At 43.8% G+C, this 18,615-nt stretch overlaps 1 protein-coding gene across 1 annotated transcript; it reads left to right on the plus strand.

Moving 5' to 3' along the window:
• Positions 1-16: 16 nt before the first annotated feature.
• LOC116425051 (uncharacterized) lies at positions 17-18,472 on the plus strand. The gene is made up of 5 exons (XM_031972245.2): positions 17-500; positions 2,161-2,430; positions 14,077-14,265; positions 15,163-15,298; positions 16,967-18,472. Exons 2-5 carry the CDS (start codon positions 2,208-2,210, stop codon positions 17,103-17,105), a joined length of 687 nt encoding a protein of 228 aa, XP_031828105.1. The 5' UTR covers positions 17-500; positions 2,161-2,207; the 3' UTR covers positions 17,106-18,472.
• Positions 18,473-18,615: the final 143 nt, after the last annotated feature.

The raw sequence follows: 18,615 nt of genomic DNA on the forward strand, positions 1-18,615 counted from the left end.
CGAGAGTGAAGAAAATTTGTCTCCAGTCTCGACGATCGGGGATTCCGAGGAGCCGGCGAGGCTCCGGTGTGTTTCAAGCCAAGAACGGCCGAGGGGAGGGACCAGTCTCCCATTTTTATCTTTCAAAACGGTGGGAAGCAAGTCACGAAAAACGGCGAACCACTACGGCGTCCATTACACCGGCTCGTACGCGTACAGCAACGGGGCGCCGAGCGTGTACAGCAGCTATCCGGCGAACGGCGGGTTCGTGCAGCATCATCTCCATGAGGACTACCGGCCGATTTACTTTTACGTAGCGCAACCCTACACTATCCCGTACACGTTCGCGAGGAGACCCAGGCCGTCGTCGCTGCTCAGGCCGGGCAAACCTCCTCGCGGCAGCAACTGTCGCGTCAAGTTCTCCAAGAGGCTCGGTAACGCGGACTTCTCGCAGAAGGTCAAGCAGGGCGAGTTCTCGAGGAGCCTGAGCCAGGTGCACTTCGTCGAGAGCCAGGGCCAAGGTACGTACCATCGATTTTCGTGAACGATCGGTGTATCGGATACGAATTCAATATCCCTTTCCCTTTTAATCGATCGGAATGTTCCTCCAATTAAAGGCTGAACGATGAGTCGCTTAGAAGTCAATTCGGAAGCTATAAAAAGAAGGGTTTTCTAGAGACAACGAAGAAACGAGTGAATTCTTGAATAACTAAGAAGAATATTATAATATTATTTATTCCATTCAAATTTAGAAAAGTCAAATGGAACATTCATTCAACCGCATTCACTTCTGAGCGACTCGTGTCTGTTTTCTTTACGAACGCGTACGTACCGTGTTTTTACAATGATTTTATAGTGAGATTTACAGCGATCCTAGATAATTTCATCCGTGTTCAGTGTCGCAGGTCTATAGTAGTCTATAGGTTCTATAGTTCATTTTCGTTGCATTCATCGAAGTGTCCTCGAACAGCTCGAACTATTTCGCTTTCCAGTATCGAATCTTCCAATTTTCTTTGTCAGAAGCGAAGAATCTAGTTATCATGAAAGAATATATTCTGATGAAATCATTCGAGCTTCGATCCAACAGGCAAGGCTGCCAATTTTCGTGTCCAAGTGTCGAAGGGACTGGAAAAACAGAAGGAAAACGAAGGAAAAAAGTTTGTCGAGATGTCGAGCGGTTCGCTTTCGAGACGCTTTCACGCCCGTGGATTTTTCTAGCAGACCGGATAATTGTTGCGAAAGCGGCATAGTTTCTGTGGCATAATTTAAATAGTTGCTGTCGTCAAGTAGACCTACCGATGCCTGCGCGGAGAGCACACCGTGCTCCGTGTATAGAGGCGAAGCGCGTGGCGCGGCGCGGCGCGACGCGCCCGCCGGATCGCTGAAAAGAGAAAACCTCCGCCGGGAGAAAGGAACATTCTCCAAATATGAGGTGTCATTTCGAGGGGCCGACGAGGAAAAACACCGATCGCGTCGAACAGCCTCGCGTTTGCATCGGCGCGGGACCCGTTCGCGTGCTCTAACGCGAAAAGAAACGGGATTCCTAGGTGCTTAACGAGTCCACGCGTTCCGAGCCGAAGTGAAACACGCGTGACCACATTTTTTCACGTATCATACGTACCTTTTATCCTCGATGCTCGGGTTTGCCGCGCGTAATGCCTCGCGTTACGTTTCCCAGCTATTTCTCTCGAGAACGTTTCATTCCCTGCAGTATCGGTTAACGAGGTACAAAGCGTTCCACGAGCTCCAACATCCCTAGAATCTGATGATCCCTAATATTCCGAAGATCCAGAAGCCTTAACAATCATCACTTCGCTAACCATAGATTCTCAGAAGTCCAAAGTTTTACCGATTTCAATTTGAAAACCTTCGAAATTCCGATCGCGAAGACTTCAAACTCTAAGCTTTCTAGCAGGATTCTAGGTACTTTGTCCTAAGAATCCAAAGTCTACGTCAACATCTTTAATAAAGATTCCCAGCTCCCTATTCATCTTGCGAGATGCTCGGTGAGCAGTCATCGTATTCGAATCACCCATGATAAATTGAAGTCTGTTCACCTTGACGATCGTCGAGCGTCGCAATGGAGTTTCATAGCTACCAGCTAGAAGCATACGACACGAACGAACGCGAGGAGAATGCGGATGTCGCGCACGCCTGATACAATCCTCCTCTTCTGTCCAGTGATCGCGAACTATCCGAAGGTTGGCCCGACGTCGCGCGACCCAAGGATGACGTCCATGTTCCGCAGGGGCACCATCTTCGCTACCTTCTTCCTATCGCTGCTAGGCGGAGGACTCGTTTGCGCCGCCCTCGTGACGCAACACTGGGTCGAGGCGAGACCTCTCAGGACACCGAATCCTCAGGAGAGCGCGGGCAGGGTGCATTTCGGGCTGCTCCACGGCAAGAAGGAGCTGAACGTCGCTTACGGTTGGAGGACGTATCATATATCCGGTGAGTCCCTCCTCCGACGTGAGAACACGCAAATCAGTGAACGGAGACTTCCGAGATCAGAAACATAAAAGATTCGCTAGTTTTAACCGTTTGCGGACTGATGTCGGCATTTCGGTGAGACAAAACGTTCAGATTCGGAAGACTAAGTCGTGGAAAAATGATCTAATCAGTCGAACGGTAAGAGATCAGCACGTAGTTCTTTCTTTCTATTAATTAAGCAATTGATATATAATTTAGCTTCATACGTTGAAGGTTTTGTATGTTTCGAAGAATCTTCGTAAACGGTTAATCTAGATTCGGAAACTTCGCTTACAATTGAAACGTCAGTAATCGAGTTCGCTCGTGAATCAACTTGTAGCCTGGCTCGATACGGATCGTTCAATTTGTATTCATCAGATTCCCGTAATATTCGCCGATTAAGATCCGCCGGCGCGTCGATACGGTGTCCGTTCCGAAAAGCTGACTCGAATTTTCGCTTTCGAAAACGTTCAGCCGTGCGAAACGGAAACGTTACGAGAGGTAGAAATCTCACCGCGGGAAGACGATATTACGGGGGCGCCATTCTTTTCGATGCTGAATCCGGTGTTTCTTGATTCGAAGGACCTTTTTCCGTGGAACGCGGCGGAGTACGTGGGAGAGACTCGCGCGAAATCACGTAGACGGAGGTTCTTGCGGGAGATCCGAGGACGATAGCGGGTAGAACGAATCGCCGGGACTCATCGTGACGTGTTACGCAACCACGATGAAAACGTACGTGTACGGTGTTTCAACTTGGGGGGATCAACGCCGGCAGCTAGCTGTGCGGCTAGCAGTACCAGCAGTTTTTGAGAATCGTCGCGGCTAGAGCGGAACACCGGCGCCGGCCGGCCGTGAGATACGCACACCCGCATTCGAGGAGTCTACCTTGAACTGGAAGTCTAAACGGGAACCCGTTATCGCCGGCGAACTCGGAGTCGCTATCCTTTACGCAATGACATTGAAAGTAACAACGCCCAGATATCGCCCGGGTAATTAATTGGTAACGTCCGCGCGCGCACGGGTTTCCCTCTGCGTTCGAGGCGATTTTCAGTCTTCGAATCTCCCCTCGATCGTTGGAGGTATCTAAAGAAGTCATTTCCATTTTATTACACGCGTAGTCCAGGAATTTCCCGAGCGGAAGTTCAAGGTGAACTCTGCGGAAGTAATTAACCGATGATGATAGACAGAAACCGGATTGTCAGGTTTGTATTCTTGCAGGTTTCGTTCACGTTATTGTACAAAATCGACCAAGACCCGTGCCTTAAACGCTGTAACGAGTTTTGGAGGTTTACGGTATACAGCAGCGTTCAAAAGTTCTGGGGCAGATCGCTTTTGGAATTTTTCTTTGGTAGGATGAGTTTAACGCTTCGAATGCCACGTCACACGAATACGGGTGACAGCATTTTTAACATAAGCTTGATTATTCATTTTCTTGGTGACGGACGAACTAAGTTTCGTTGAATGTGTGAGATATGAGGAGAGTAGTAATGTAATCGTTACGAAGAATCTTGCCCCTTTAGTTTTTGCTTTATTGAGAGAACTATTTCGATTGCACGGGAGTTTTGATGGTTATTTACTTGGCAGTCAAAGTGTTAAAGGAAATCTCGTTAATAGAATAAATAAAGACACATTCGCATGGATGAACACTACAAAAGACACCGCACTATTGGCGTGTTCGTTTATTATTATTTATTATTTATTTCTAAAGAAATATGTATAAAGAGCAGATGAGGCTAATTCTTTTACAGTATCCTCTCAATATATCCTTTAAATCATAACAAAAAGTTCTTAAAACCTCTATTGCCTAACATCCAAACACGATCTAACCGTGAACTGTCTTACTGTACATAAAAACACGTAAAGCACTAAGCAAAATAGAAAAGCTGCCGTCACAACTGCATAAGCGAGTAACAAAATGAATGAACACACCCGCGTAAAACAGATAAAACCGAGATTCTTCGCGACAGGACTTCGCGAAATCTCTGGATTCCGGTTAATTCTCTTCGAGGGTATTTTCGACGTGCTTATCAGCTCGCGTTCTCCGTTGCTCGCGGTGCCAAGGGACGCGGAAGTTGGATGCGCCTATCGTCGCTGCCCCGGTAATCCGCGGTAACGAATTTTTCCAGGATTCCCGGACCGGCGGCGGCGGCGGTAACAAGAACATTTATAATGCTCGCGTGTCCCGTCAGGCTGATACCGGAATCGTTATTGCCCCGGGAAACTGTTATCGTGCCGTAACCGCTGTTACAATGGCGGTCAGACCGCTCGAGCGTTGAACATCCGTTCCCCGCAGCATCTTGCCCCCGGAGATGCCGCCGCCGCGGACGGTTAATCCTCGCGGGACCCGCCGCGAACATTTGAATAACATTTTACGGGACGGGCACATTGTAACGGGTCCGTCTTACGCAGGTTCGGTTACGGCATAATTTCCCGGGAGAAGGAGGGAACGGGGTGAAAAGGGAGAAAGAACGGGGGACGGAGGGAGAAAAAAAGGAACAACGGCCGCCGGGCCGGGCGCGAATAAGGAAATCGTTATGGAACACTGCGCCAGTTCGCGAGGGCAACGGCGAACACATGTTGATAATGATCGCGGCCAGCAACGCGCGCCCGAGCTAAATACTACGGTCCTCGTTATTTATATTCCGGCTCCTTTGACCGTGCGCGAATGAAAACGCTCGTTCGTTTTGCATCGCGCGATAAAATGGAAAGTACTTCATTACCGCTGGAATCGTTTTTGTTTTCTTTTCACGTTTGGACGGTTGACGCTTGGGAATGGCTAGGTAGACTACCAAATAAAATGGTGCAACCGGTTATTAGTGTTCTAAACGATACACGATAAGCTGATTGTCTTCGACACTGCGGATCGTGATTCTTTGAGACAGATAAGACCTAAAGCAGACGAAATTCTATACCGATCGCTTAACCACTCGCGCTGGAAATAAATTTAGAAGGTCTCGCGCGATGAATTTTGTTTTTACCTATTTTACGCGGACATTAATTTCGTTTGTTAATCATTTTGTATGGAGTGATACATTTTGAAACAATCTAATATGTAATGCAACAAGATTATCAATGTGTAAAAGACATCGTTGACCATTTTGGAACAGAAGCGTCTCGACGTAGCACGTCTTTCCAGCGCAAGAGGTTAAATAATAGAAGGGACTACCGATCTCTTGTATTGAATAACTAAATCGTTTGTTTGGGACTTAGTATTCTAAACGTGAGAACTTCATCTTACTGAACTATCAATATTTGTCTTCAAATTCGCCTTTGTTGAACAACGCTTTCCTATTTTTACATTGAAAAATTGTAAATAACGCAATCGATTTCTCCATTCCTAAGCGCGCAGTAACAAAGATAAAAATAAATCATTGCAAAACAAATCTCATTTGATCCTACCGATCCAGCGACACTTTCAGTGTAACGGCGAATCACGATCGCGCTGCTTGACTCTCGAACGGTTAAACACAGATTTCTCAGAAGCCGCGACAGGAAGTCGGTCCCCGTGAAAGGTACTGCCGACGAATTTCCAGATGTTGGCCAATTAGAAACGATCCGCTCGAAGCGACAACGGTTACGTCCGAGTCGACGGCGTCGATCGATGTATTCACCGCGGGACAATCGGCAAACGAATTGCCCAAGTTCGTTCCCGTCGAAAGTTTTCGCGAGCCGGAGACAACAACCGCTCCGGAATGGGTTCCGTTCAGCGATCGAGTCCGGTCTAATTGAACATTCACCGTAGCGACGACGATGAGTACGATCGTTACGCGGGGAACGATCGGAATGAGCGAGGCTCGCGTGCATCGGCTCGATTAACTTTTTTCCCGGCGGTGTTTATCGGCCAGCGATGTCGAGAGAGAGGATTAATAAGCAATTACGCCGATCCGATTGCGACACGCGTACGAGCGGACCGCGTTCCGCGCTCGAGCATCCGTGCCACGGATGATTCTCGCCGCTCCGGCCGTAATCGCGCCGGTTACGAGCGGCAGGAATCTACCGATCCTCCGCGCGCGAATGATCCTTGCCGCCGATACGCGGCCGGTGGACGGGCTAACCGGCGCGATACATCCGCGCGACGCGTCTCGTGCAACCGGCCTGTTGTTGACCTCACGTCCGACGTCGCGACATGTCCGTCGAGCCGTGTGTGCACGCGACCGTCGTTCCATACGTGATCGGGCCCCGTACGTGCCCGTAACGTCCCGCGTCGGCGCCTATTGGCCGGCTCAATGAAAGAGAAACGTTTCTCCCGTGACGCGTGCCAACAATCCCATTGTTCTTATCTGCGGCGACGGGACCGATGCTTTCACGCGCGAGAAGGTATTAAGTAAAACGGATCGTTCGCAGCCGCGAATGCAAATCACTCGCGGTGAGAATCTTAACCCTTTGCACTCGGACGTTTCTTAATAGAAATGTTCACCGTTTCTTTGCGAAGAAGATGATGAATGACGAAGACGATGTTCTTTGAGACTAATTCAGATAAAATAAATAAAAATAAAACGAAACAATGACACAAGATGCTGAAGCTTTTCGTGGCTGTCAACGTGTTAAATGAAATCATCGCGGCAAACGTGAAACCTTTAGTTTAGACGTCCATAGTGATTAAGATTAAAACTACCAGATAGGTCAAAATGACCCATTCTAGATGTCTTTTTGCAATTACTAAAAAGGTAACAGATGTTTCTCTGGAAAATGATTGAAGAAATTGATTTAGCAATACGAAAACTGAATAAATCAGTTAAAGTCTCGATAGATGTACTCTCGGAGTTTCTATAGAGAAATTTCGAAAATTCAATTTAACTGCTCGGTAGTTTTAGTGTTAAGATTTAACAATTAACCCTTTGCACTCAACATTTCAAATGCCTTAATAGTTCATTTCTATAGAGAAACGTTCAAGAACCTAAACTTTCGTTTCGAGAAAGGAAAATTACAAGTGTACATGGATTCACGTCTTTTAATTTCTGTCAATTTTCCATATTCGAACGGAAAGAAGAATTTTACAATTTGAGATTAATGACATCTGTGATGGAAATTATGTCTCTATAGCAGAGCCAACAGAGTGCAAAGGGTTGAAAGTTTCATTTAAAATTCTCCGTTTTTCCTCGGTCATTTAACATTAACCCTTCACGATCGGCAGTACCTTCATCGTTCAACCCTTCGCGGACGTCGGCATTTCGGTAAAATGAAATGTTCATGTTTCGAAGACTAAATCGGCAACCGATGATTTAATTGCTCGAACAGTAAGAGATTAGCACGTAGTTTCTCTTTTTTTCTATTATATAAGTTGATATATAATTTAGCTCCATCTGCTAAAGGTTTCGTACGTTTCAAAGCATCTTCGTTAATTGAGCGAACTGTAGTAATTCGATTTACGTGGGGTCACCGGTGACCCCGTGGCGATCGACGCGTTAACGCTCGGCCGATACCCAACACGTTTCTGCTCGGTATACTGGGTCAACCCTCCTCGGCCGACGGCGGCCTCATTATCTTTCGCGAACGGATTCTCTAATTTCTGTTATTCGATATCCCCGCTCGATCTAGCGCACGTGTATCGCGGAGCGTTCGATCGAACGACCTCGGGGAGAAACTCTTCTAATGCGAAACACCCGTGTCGGTTTCGCGGTGAACATTTCCAGCGAAACGTTCGCTTGTTACTCGCTTCGATCGGACTTTTTCCCCTACTTCGATATTCACGGAGGAACGATCCTTAATTAAGCCTGATGATATTGCGCCGCGTTTCTTTGAATAATCAACTGGAAGCCTCGCGCAACGCGTTTTTTCAAGAATCCCCAGACCCCCTTTCTACGCGTGCGATCCATTTAGGACTTAAATTCGCGCGGTTAATTTTTCATTAAAACTCGACGTATTCCCCTGCCGGCCGTTGGATTTTCGAATGAATATCTTCCCAAGTTTTCTTTCATTCCGTTACGTTCGCGCGAAGATTCGGCGAGATTGCTTCAGACTTTTAGTTTCCGCGTGTTTTCACTGTGACTGCGGAGCTCGAATGAATGTTTTCGTTGTTAACACTAGAACTACCGAGTACTTAAGCTGACTTTTGAACGTCTCTTCGTCAGAGTCCCAAGCGACGTGATCTTGTTTCTCCGTTACACTGCCTAAAAGTGCCAGTCTATCGCTTCGTAGAATCAGATGAAGCTCATTTACTTCTTTTCCCTAATTATTCATTATTTTCGTTATTACCTAGAACTAGAAAAATCTAACAACTACACTAGTTACTGTTTGTTCTTGTAATAAAACAGCGTAATTCAGTTTCTGAATTGAAACGAAAGAACCGCCATTGGTAGTTGTCGATTGGACTCTTGCAAACGGTTAAGACTTCAATTGGCTTATATATCAATTCAGGTATTATTCAATCAGTTTCCGCAATAATTTCTCAAGTATCTGTGCCCTTTCAATCATTCTAAGTCGAGAATGGGTGATTTCGAAACGTGTCACGCGCCAAGAAGAAATTTTTTCGGTTTTCAGTTCGAAAATCGGGATCGCGTTAGGTCTTCTAATGAACCGGGAATATAATACCGAATCCCTGTTAAAATTGGAGATCTCGGTAGAGTAAGAATGATTATCTCCTCCCTTTCTTTGCTTTGACAAGAAAAATCGTCTTCCAGTGCGGTAGGTCTAGTATATAGAGAGGACTCGGCGGAGGAAACGAATATCTCGGTATAAGGGACCGCCACAAGGAAATTGGCTCTGCAGATTGAATATCGAGCGCGAAACTTTCGCAAAAAAGAATCGAAATTTCAGGCGCCGCCGTCGAAGCGTACGTTTCCTTCGTGCCGCGACTCGGGAACCGAACAATAACTCCGGGAAACGTTTACGCTTCAAATTCGTAACTTTCTCCGTAACTTTTAACAAGGAGACCAGAAAAAAGAATTTCGAGGAAATCTCGCGGAAAACGTCTAGCTAGAATACCTCGTCCGCCAGAGACAGAGAGTCGGGCGAATTGTATTTTGAACGACGGGCGAAGAATAACGAGTGAAATCGTAGAATTCGCAGAATCCGCTTTAGCTATCGGACCGTTTACTTTCCAAAGTGATTGCGCCTAGGAAACAAACGTTCGAGGAATGGTTAAAGTTATATTTCACGTACAATGGAAATCCTTCAACCTACACCTACGATTTGTTAAGGGAAGCTCTCGTGAAAATTCTGCGAATCAGATTCTTCTGAATCGTGATCGCCTAAATTGCGTTGCTCGTTGACGTCCACTGTTACTTTCTATATCTTCGAAGAATATAATAAAATACTATATTTAATAAAATCTTCTAAAGGGTTTACTAGAAAACATAATTACCGAAATTATCCCTTTACACGCGGAAGCTTTTCAGAAACATTCGACATTTTCGACAGACGACATTTGAAACGAACTAATGAGAAATACGTGATTTAAGAAGCAAAGCTAATTTATATATTTCATTTGTCGCTGCATTATACAAAATTTAATATTATATATGACACTGCAATTTTATGTTAAATCAAATGGTGAGTCACCTCTCGAGTGCAAAGGGTTAACACGTTGCACGCCGGCTAAATTTTGGCTACTAGAAACGCGAACGTCGGTTAATTTGTTGATATATTTTTAAACATCGATCAAGTAGTAATTCGATTTCGTCGAAGTCGCCGGTGACCCCGATAGCATCCAACATATTAATTGTATATTAGTGAGAAACGTCCGAGTGTAAAGGGTTCGAACGATTTCAAATTTCTCCGTGGCTCCGCGAGGAAAAACATGGCCGCCGCGGTTGTGGTTGCGGTATCGATATTATTAGCAACGTTCCCCGTTAACACTAGAACTACCGGATAAGATAGAATGACTTATTTCCGATTTCCTTTCTTACAATTACTGAAAAGGTACAGATACTTCCACGAAAAATGATTAACGGAACTAATCCAGTAATAGCAAAACTGAAACTTATTTTCCTTCTTAGTTCAAAATTTGGATGAAAAATCTAATAATTGTAGGGTAGTTTCTTTAAGATTCAATAAAATATTTAATATCATTCCTGGTGCAATATTGGAGCCTACAGAGTTCAAAGGGTTAACACTAGAACTACCGTGCCAGTCGAAATGACTGGTTCTGATTCCTTTGTTCCGCAATTATTGATATCTTAAAGCCATTGAATATTCAAAATTATCTTGAAAATCAATAGTTTCACTTGACTACTATCATGACTGTCCGAAGAAACCGAAAATAATCTATTGTCACAATCTTTATGGGGATTATATATTAACGGTTTGCGGAAGAAGATTCTTCGAAACATACAAAACCTTCAACATATGGAGCTAAATTACATATCAATTGCTTAATTAATAGAAAGAAAGAAAACTACGTGATCCCTTACCGTTCGACTAATTAGATCATTTTTCCACGGCTCAGTCTTCCAAATCTGAACATTTCATCTCACCGAAACGCCGACATCCGTCCGCAAAGGGTTAATCGTATTAAATAAACGGTAGCTCTAACGTTAAACTGACTTCTGAGAATTCCTTTATCACAACTACAAACGTGACATTGCGAAGCTTTGAATCAGTTCAAACTGCAGCTTAGGTATTACTTAATCAGCTTCATTGCTAATTCCTCAAAGAGGTGTTCCCTTTCTGTAATCGCAAAATTTTACAATTTCGATGCACCGATGGATTGGCCGAGGGACACCTTTCGAGTGCGAATGGTTAAGCGATCGGTAGTTCTGGTGTTAATGCGCGCGTCGACGGAAACGCGGACAATGGGGAACGCGATACCGCGGCGGACTTTCCATGAAAAAAGGACTTTAATGTTCCCCACGGCGGTCAGCGTCGGCGGGCGTCGATGATACGAGGTAGCCGGCCGGCCGCCGCGTGCACGTGAAAGTCGACCACGAGGCACGGCCGCCGCGCGGATTTTTGCCGCGCGCGGAAACCAGTTTCTGTTCCTATTGTTACAACTGGCCGGCTGCCCGCTCGCAGACGGAATCTCCCCCTCGGGCGCGCGGCCGGCAGCTCTCCCAGCTTTATCCCGCGAGCCGCGGCGCAACTGCGTGGGAGTCGAGCGCGCCGTCCGATTTTTACCGATGGAATTCCTGGGAGACATTATACGAGCTGTTCACCTTAAAAGTGGCTTAATGTCCGTTTCTCGAAAAAATAACACGTTCGCCACCGGCGTGTCACGTATTTGTGAAACTTGAAATCGTTTTGACACTAGGTTCACGGAGTGCGTCGATTCGACGCATACTGAATTTTATAAACGTTACCTGGCAAACGTTTATGTCGGTTTTGGTTGATGCAATTAGAAGAATGCGTATAGTAATAAAATAATTTTAAATCCCTAATTTCCAAAATCTAAACGGTCGAACATCAATTTTTCTAAGAATAGAATAAACCGGACAATAAACGTCAGTAAACCTAGTGTTAACCCTTTGCTCGTTTCGTTTTTACTTGAAATCGTTTAACCCTTTACACTCGGAAGGTTTCCGTTAACATTCGACACTTTTCAGTGACATAGGCGACATTATTTGACGAGCTAATGGGGAAACATACGTCGATTGAGAAACGAAGCTATTTTATATAAATATTTCACATATTGATGCATTATACGGAACTTAACCCTTTGAACTCTGTAGGCTCCAATATTGCATCGGTTGTGATATTAAATATTTTAATGAATCTTAAAGAAACTACTCGAAAATTATTAGATTTTCCACACATCTAAATTTTGTACTAAGGAAAATAAAAGATCGAAGAAATGTCGTAGCATTTCTCATTTTCGCTGGGAATATTATAAAAATTAGTTGCAGTTGCTGATAGATTACAAAACAACCTAGAGTGCTAAGGGTTAATATTATATATAACAGCTTGTAATTTTGTTAACACGTTGGACGCCATGAGTGTCACCGGTGACCCCAAATCGAATTGCTATAATTCATTCAATTGAACGATGATACAATAAACGCCCGTGAACCTAGCGTTAATTCGACGATAACTTCCACGAACGCGATCGTTTCATCGACCGCGAAACAGGAAATCACGGCCGGCCATTTTGATCCGTCCGGCGGTCCCAGCGTCCGTTTCTCTTTTCTTTCGCGCGGCGATGAGAGGAGGGCCTCGTTTCATCGAGTTTCATCGAGCCGGTTTTGTTTCAGCAGCGTGGAGGAATAGTTCACGCGCGACACGCGGTGCACGGCGCAACGTCAAGTCCATACCAAAGAAAAGTTCCAGCCGAGAAATTCCAGGGATGTGTCCTCCGGTGGACGGAGAGGGCTGCCAAGTTGGCCGCTAACCGAGAGAGCCTCGCCCCCGGGCCTAATTAAATAGTCCGTTATTTGCGGTGCAATATAACTTGGCCCGGTCAAAGCAGGACTATTTGCCGCGCGTTTAATCATTCATCACGCGCCACGATAATTTCCATTTGCGCGGCCGGCCGGTCGCGATTCAGCGCGGCCCCGCCCGCCGGATGAAAAAAAAAAAAAAAACAGCAGCAGCAGCAGCGACCGGCGGGACCTCAAAGGGGGCGAAGTTTCACTGTTACCGATAGCGGTTCTACATTAGTAACGACTACCGGGGACGAAGTGTCCTTTGAGCGCGACAAAAATGTTGCATTCTGTTACAACCGTGGCTCGTAGAATTTTAAACACGGTCCCGGGGAAAACAGAAGCGGTCTCGCGCCGGTAGTTTCAATCCTTTCGATGCTGCCGTGGCATACAGGGTGGCCCCGTTCGAAACGGTACATTCGAATATCCTCCGGCTCGCTCGTGTCTCGGTATCGTTCGCTGGTCTGTCGCGTTTCAATTGATTGCATAGGAGAAATAAATCGAGAATATCGACGATCATGAAGATCTTTACGAATGTTTCATAAATGGTGAAACTGAGAATCAGGATGTTCTTTTTTATTAGCCTTTCTCCCCTTCTTGCGCTGTAATTTCCACTCTTTCCCATTTGACTGAATTCTCAAAATTGATAGAAATATTGAAATGATCGATAAGTAAATTAATTCCCAGCTATATGGCAATGTTTTCTAATTACCACTTGACGAGCCATATATTTCATGCTACACACCGTCTAATGAGCCAACACTCTAATGTGGTATCTTACTGTGAGCCACCGGTGGTACGCCGTGAACGTGTTAAATCTTTAATAAATAGAGCAATGAAATCGTTAATTGAATTATTATTGAATTAATCATAGGGCGATCTAAATGATTAACCCTTGCTCGATTTATTTCCCAAATGTGATCGATGCATTTACAGTTAACGATCTATTAAGAAAAAAAATCTTAAATCTATTGTAGGTCAAGGGGTTAAATAATGATCGATACATTTATAGTTAATGATCTATTAGGAAAAAGAATCTTAAGACGTTTACTCCAGTGGTGAACGATTAATAATAGAAAAGCAGTGTTCCATTTATTTTTAAAACAAATAAACACAGATTTCTCGAATTCAGTTGAAAATTTTCGTCGCGAGTCTATTGTAGGTCAAGGGGTTAAATAACGAATGAGTTATACGCACAACGCGTTTCTATAAAACTGAGTGAACAATGAACAAATTACGTGTACGCTTTTGTTTCGAGTACACGGTGTCTCAGAGTTTGTAATCGTCTCTGTATAAGGATCGTTAATAATTTCTCCGTTATTTCCACTTGTTCCAGTGCACCAGATGATCCGACAAGATCCAACAGTGATGTCCTGGGGTCTGTGGATCAGCACCCTGACGACAACTTCGGCGGCCCTGGTCACCGCCGGACTAGCTGCGCTTCTCGCCGTTCTGAACACGGCCACTTCGCCGAGGTCTAAAATCCTCTCCGATCCCGGGGTGTACTTCATCAATATCTTAACGCGTGAGTGGCCCGAATCGTCCGTGGAACCTTCCCTTGAGCGTTCCTGAACCGTTCGATAGAACTCCGAAGTATCCGGCTCTCGAATCGTAGAAGCTGCGTCCATAACTCACGGATTCCGAGGCGTGAAGGACTTAGAAAATCCATCCCGCCATTTTGCTCGCAGATTGACCGATACAGATCTTTCAAATTCGATCAGCTGGCAAAGCAAGATTAAAGAAGAGTGTGAATCAAATTTTAGAATCGTCGCCAGCGTGTTTTTGACGAGAGCGAAGAACTAGCTATCAGAATTATACATTTAAAAGCTTACTCTATTTTTCTCAAGCCATCGGTTCATTTAGATCTCATAAATTATAGATCTAAAAATCATCATGAATTATAGCTCTCGAATTCGGCTAACTGATAATGCTAGATCGAAGAAGGACATGAATAAAAATTTAAAATAATCAACGTATTTTTGACGAGAACGAAGAACTAGCTATCAGAATTATACATTTAAAAGTTCACTCTACTTCTCAGGTCATCGGTTCGTTCATTTAGATCTCATAGATTATAGATCTAAAAGTCACCATGAATTATAGCTTTCGAATACGGTTAACTGCCAAAGTTAACACTTCAAGCAATCCTCGTCAAAGGGTTAAAACTAGGCAAAGATACACAACCGATCAATCGCATCGATGAAAATCAACGCTCGATAATTATAAAATCGAACACACGTGAAACCGACGCGTTCCCTGGACGTAGCGGCAACGATCTCGAAGTATCGATGTTTCAAACGGTTCACGTTGCTCCCGCGTGCTTGTTTACCAACGGATCAATGGCGGCGGTACCGTGGTTCGGTGTTAATACGCGCGGGAACGCGTTATTCAGTATCGGTTTAATTGGGTCCACCCGTTTCAGTGTTAATGTGCCTCGCCAGCACGAGCACCTGGTTGGCGCAGTACTACACAAAGCTGTACTTCAACGTGCTTCCGAAGGAGGACATCGACAATATGTGGACCAGCGAGGGTTCCGCTGAGCTCGGTTATTCATTTTGGTAAGAGATCTTTTATCCTCCGCTGAATGGCGGCGGCGGCAGCGGCGGCGGTGAGAATATCGTGGGCACTGAGGCCTCAGACAAACTGCGCGGCTCCGTGCTTCATCGTTCGCGGATTCTAAAGCCTCAGCAGTTCAATACGATAAATGTTTCTCGAGTCTGCTGGAATAGTCGGCGTGAGAAAAAGCGTCGTTTATGCCTGAATGGTACAGAAGAATACGATGCTCCTTGCCTCGTTACTCAACTTTGATTTACACGCCTGGCCCTTTTCCTATTTAAACCGGGAACCGCGCGATTTTTCTTCGCTGCTTTAATCCACGACGCTATCCGTTGGATGCTCGGAGACATTCTTTGCTACACGCGACGCGTGAATAACTTATACCCGTGAATCCTCGAGCTCTGTTCGCTTGAACCGCGGGAATGCGTTATCCGTGATCCTTTGCACGTCGTCTTTCGTTTCCAATTAACCCTCTATTGGCTCGTGTGACTTTGAAGTCGCACATCAATATACCGGGTTAGATTGATTTATTTGATTTTTTATTGCAAAATGACGAACGACGTTAAATAATTAATTAACTTAAACTTTTCTGCACATAGGCATTTACGTTCAACGTCATTGTAACTTCGAAGTTACAAAATATATTCGTTTCAATGGAATTGTTAAAACTACTGAATACATTGTTAATTTGTGTTTATATGTTGGTATTTATTAATTTCATACTGCGTAAATTTTGTTATAATCACGAAACTAAATTCGGCCCATAGAGGGTTAATTTTGATCCCGTGTGTGTTACTCGTTTCTTTGGTCAATTTAGATAGGAATGACGATATTTTGTGAAACTAACTTGATAGAGAAACTCACGTGAATTGACGGACAAAGCTATTTTACGTCAATATTTCTCAGATTGATGAAGTATAATATTAAATATCAAACTTTATAGCTTCACTGTAGGAAATCAAGTGGTGAGAGCACCTCCCGAGTGCAAAGGGTTAACACTAAAACTACGGAGCGGTTAAATTGCATTTTCGAAATTATTAGTTAAGATTCAACAATTAACACTAAAACTACCGAGCAATTAAATTGAATTTTCGAAATTTCTCTATAGAAACTCCAAGAGTACGTCTATTGAGATTTTAATTGATTTATAATTCAGTTTTCGTATCGCTAAATCAATTTCTTCAATCATTTTCCAGAGAAACATCTGTTATCTTTTTAACAATTGCAAAAAGAAGACATCAGGAATGGGACATTTTAACCCTTTGCACTCCAGAAGTTTTTCACCGGAAATATTCAATATTTTCTAATCAGATGACATTTTCTTAGACTGAATTAAGAAATCTCACATGCATTCAGTAAGAGAACTATTTTCTTTTTATGCACTGCACAAACACATTAAAAAATTACGACTGACCAAAAATTAGTGACAATAAAAAAAAACTTTGGTAAGTTTTCTAACACTTAGCGTACGTTCTGCATAAAAGGTATTAATACCCTTCCGATAGTATGTTAATAGGCGAATGTCAACTGTTCTAGGAATAACAGAATAAACTGTACAATAAATGCCCGTAGACCTAGTGTTAAATGTTAAGATTGTATCGGTAGCAAGGCCGACATATCGGTCACCTGAAACCGAGTGGCGTCCACGTGAAGTTCCGTTGTTGTTGCAGGCTGGTCGTGTGCGCCGGTGTGGTGCATTTAATCAGCATAGCATTGGTCGGCTGGGGCTCCGGACGGGACAAAATTGAACGTCTCGAAGCGATTCCAGCGTTAGAGGAGAAGACCGCCGCAGCAATAATGCTGTATTGAATCCGAGGATTCCCCGGGTCGAGGGCTCAAAGAGAAGAGGTCCATTACAGAAATTAAACAGCGCTCGCGTGTCGGGCCGGCCGGAGCCGATTACACAGAGGACAGTTGTTTCCGTTGTTCGAGAACGAATTCCGTAAAGTTCCTAGACGTTCGATGGCACGTTTAACGAGTCGCGCGTTTCTTTTCAAACAAACGGCACACCGGTTGGAAAGGAGGTACAGTGAAATTATGAACGCGTCGATTCGCAGCGTAACATTCGATGTATCGGGGATTTTTCTTTAAAAAAGAACGAATAATCGCAAAGAAGGTGATTCAGAGACGAATGCGTTCGATCGATGTCGTTTAAACTGAAAGTATTTTGAAAAATGTATTTAATATTCGAGGTGTTTTATACATTTATCGGTGTGAAAGGTTTCTTGAAATACTCTGTACGATTTAATTAGGTCCCTCGCGATTGGTAGTTTGTTCGAGGTAGGTTCGCGGATAGACAGCGAATACCGAAATAGAGGATATTTAATATTTTAGTTTCGCAACGATGCAAGTTCCGATCGGAGATGTTCGACTTGAAAATTCGACCGCGGTGCTTTCCAGGCCGCTAAGATAATCGCAATGAGAAATCAGAGCGTGTAATCGACGAATGCTTCTATTAGCGAACATCGTCATACCGTGCGACTCAAAGTAAGTGTACATTACGTATCCGCCGAGGCACATTACAAGTTTCAAACAATAAAACCGATAAGTACGTAATCATAGGTGTTTTAACAACTCTCATATGTTTATCGTGTAATGATTATCAGTTCCCTAATCATTCACTGGCCGTTTCCAATGAACGCGTTTGGTAAGCAGGGATTGAAACGGTTCTGAAAATGTTTAATTTGTTTTCCGGTTTTGTGTTCTGCAATTGTCATTTTTGGTATCATTTGTGATTTGGTTCTATATTATAACGGGTACAGAACTGGAAAATGATTGTACAATGGAAATAACAGCAACTTTGAAGGAAATTAAAACTGATGAGATTAAATTTATATAATAAGAGCTATGGAGATTTTTCGGTTCTCATGACTGTTAGAAACTGAAACTGATACGGTCATCAATCCCTGTAATCGTAAGTGTTTTGCTCCGCGTAAGTAGCTTGAGCTTTGCTCTTGACGTATGTATCCGCTACTATTAGGTTTCTGTTTGTTTTTTTTTTCTTCCAACTTGAATTATCCTTTGTATAAATTCGAACGATCAAGCTATTTAACCAAGTAGGATGTAAATAGAAACGGAGTTTGATACTCTGTAGTGATTTATTTATTACGTAGCATCGTAATTCATAACTATATCATAAATGTAATAAAACAATTAAAAAGACAATACGGACAAGATGCATAGATCTTCATTTATATTTATATACCATACAATATAGAGGGCGGCTCTTCACGTTGGTCTCAAAACCTGACTGTATTTATAAAAGTTAAAAAAATCGTTGCCACGAACATTTGTATGTATATTTATACATATGTATATG

Source organism: Nomia melanderi, chromosome 7 (assembly GCF_051020985.1).
Source record: "Nomia melanderi isolate GNS246 chromosome 7, iyNomMela1, whole genome shotgun sequence".
In the NCBI taxonomy this organism is placed as follows: domain Eukaryota; kingdom Metazoa; phylum Arthropoda; class Insecta; order Hymenoptera; family Halictidae; genus Nomia; species Nomia melanderi.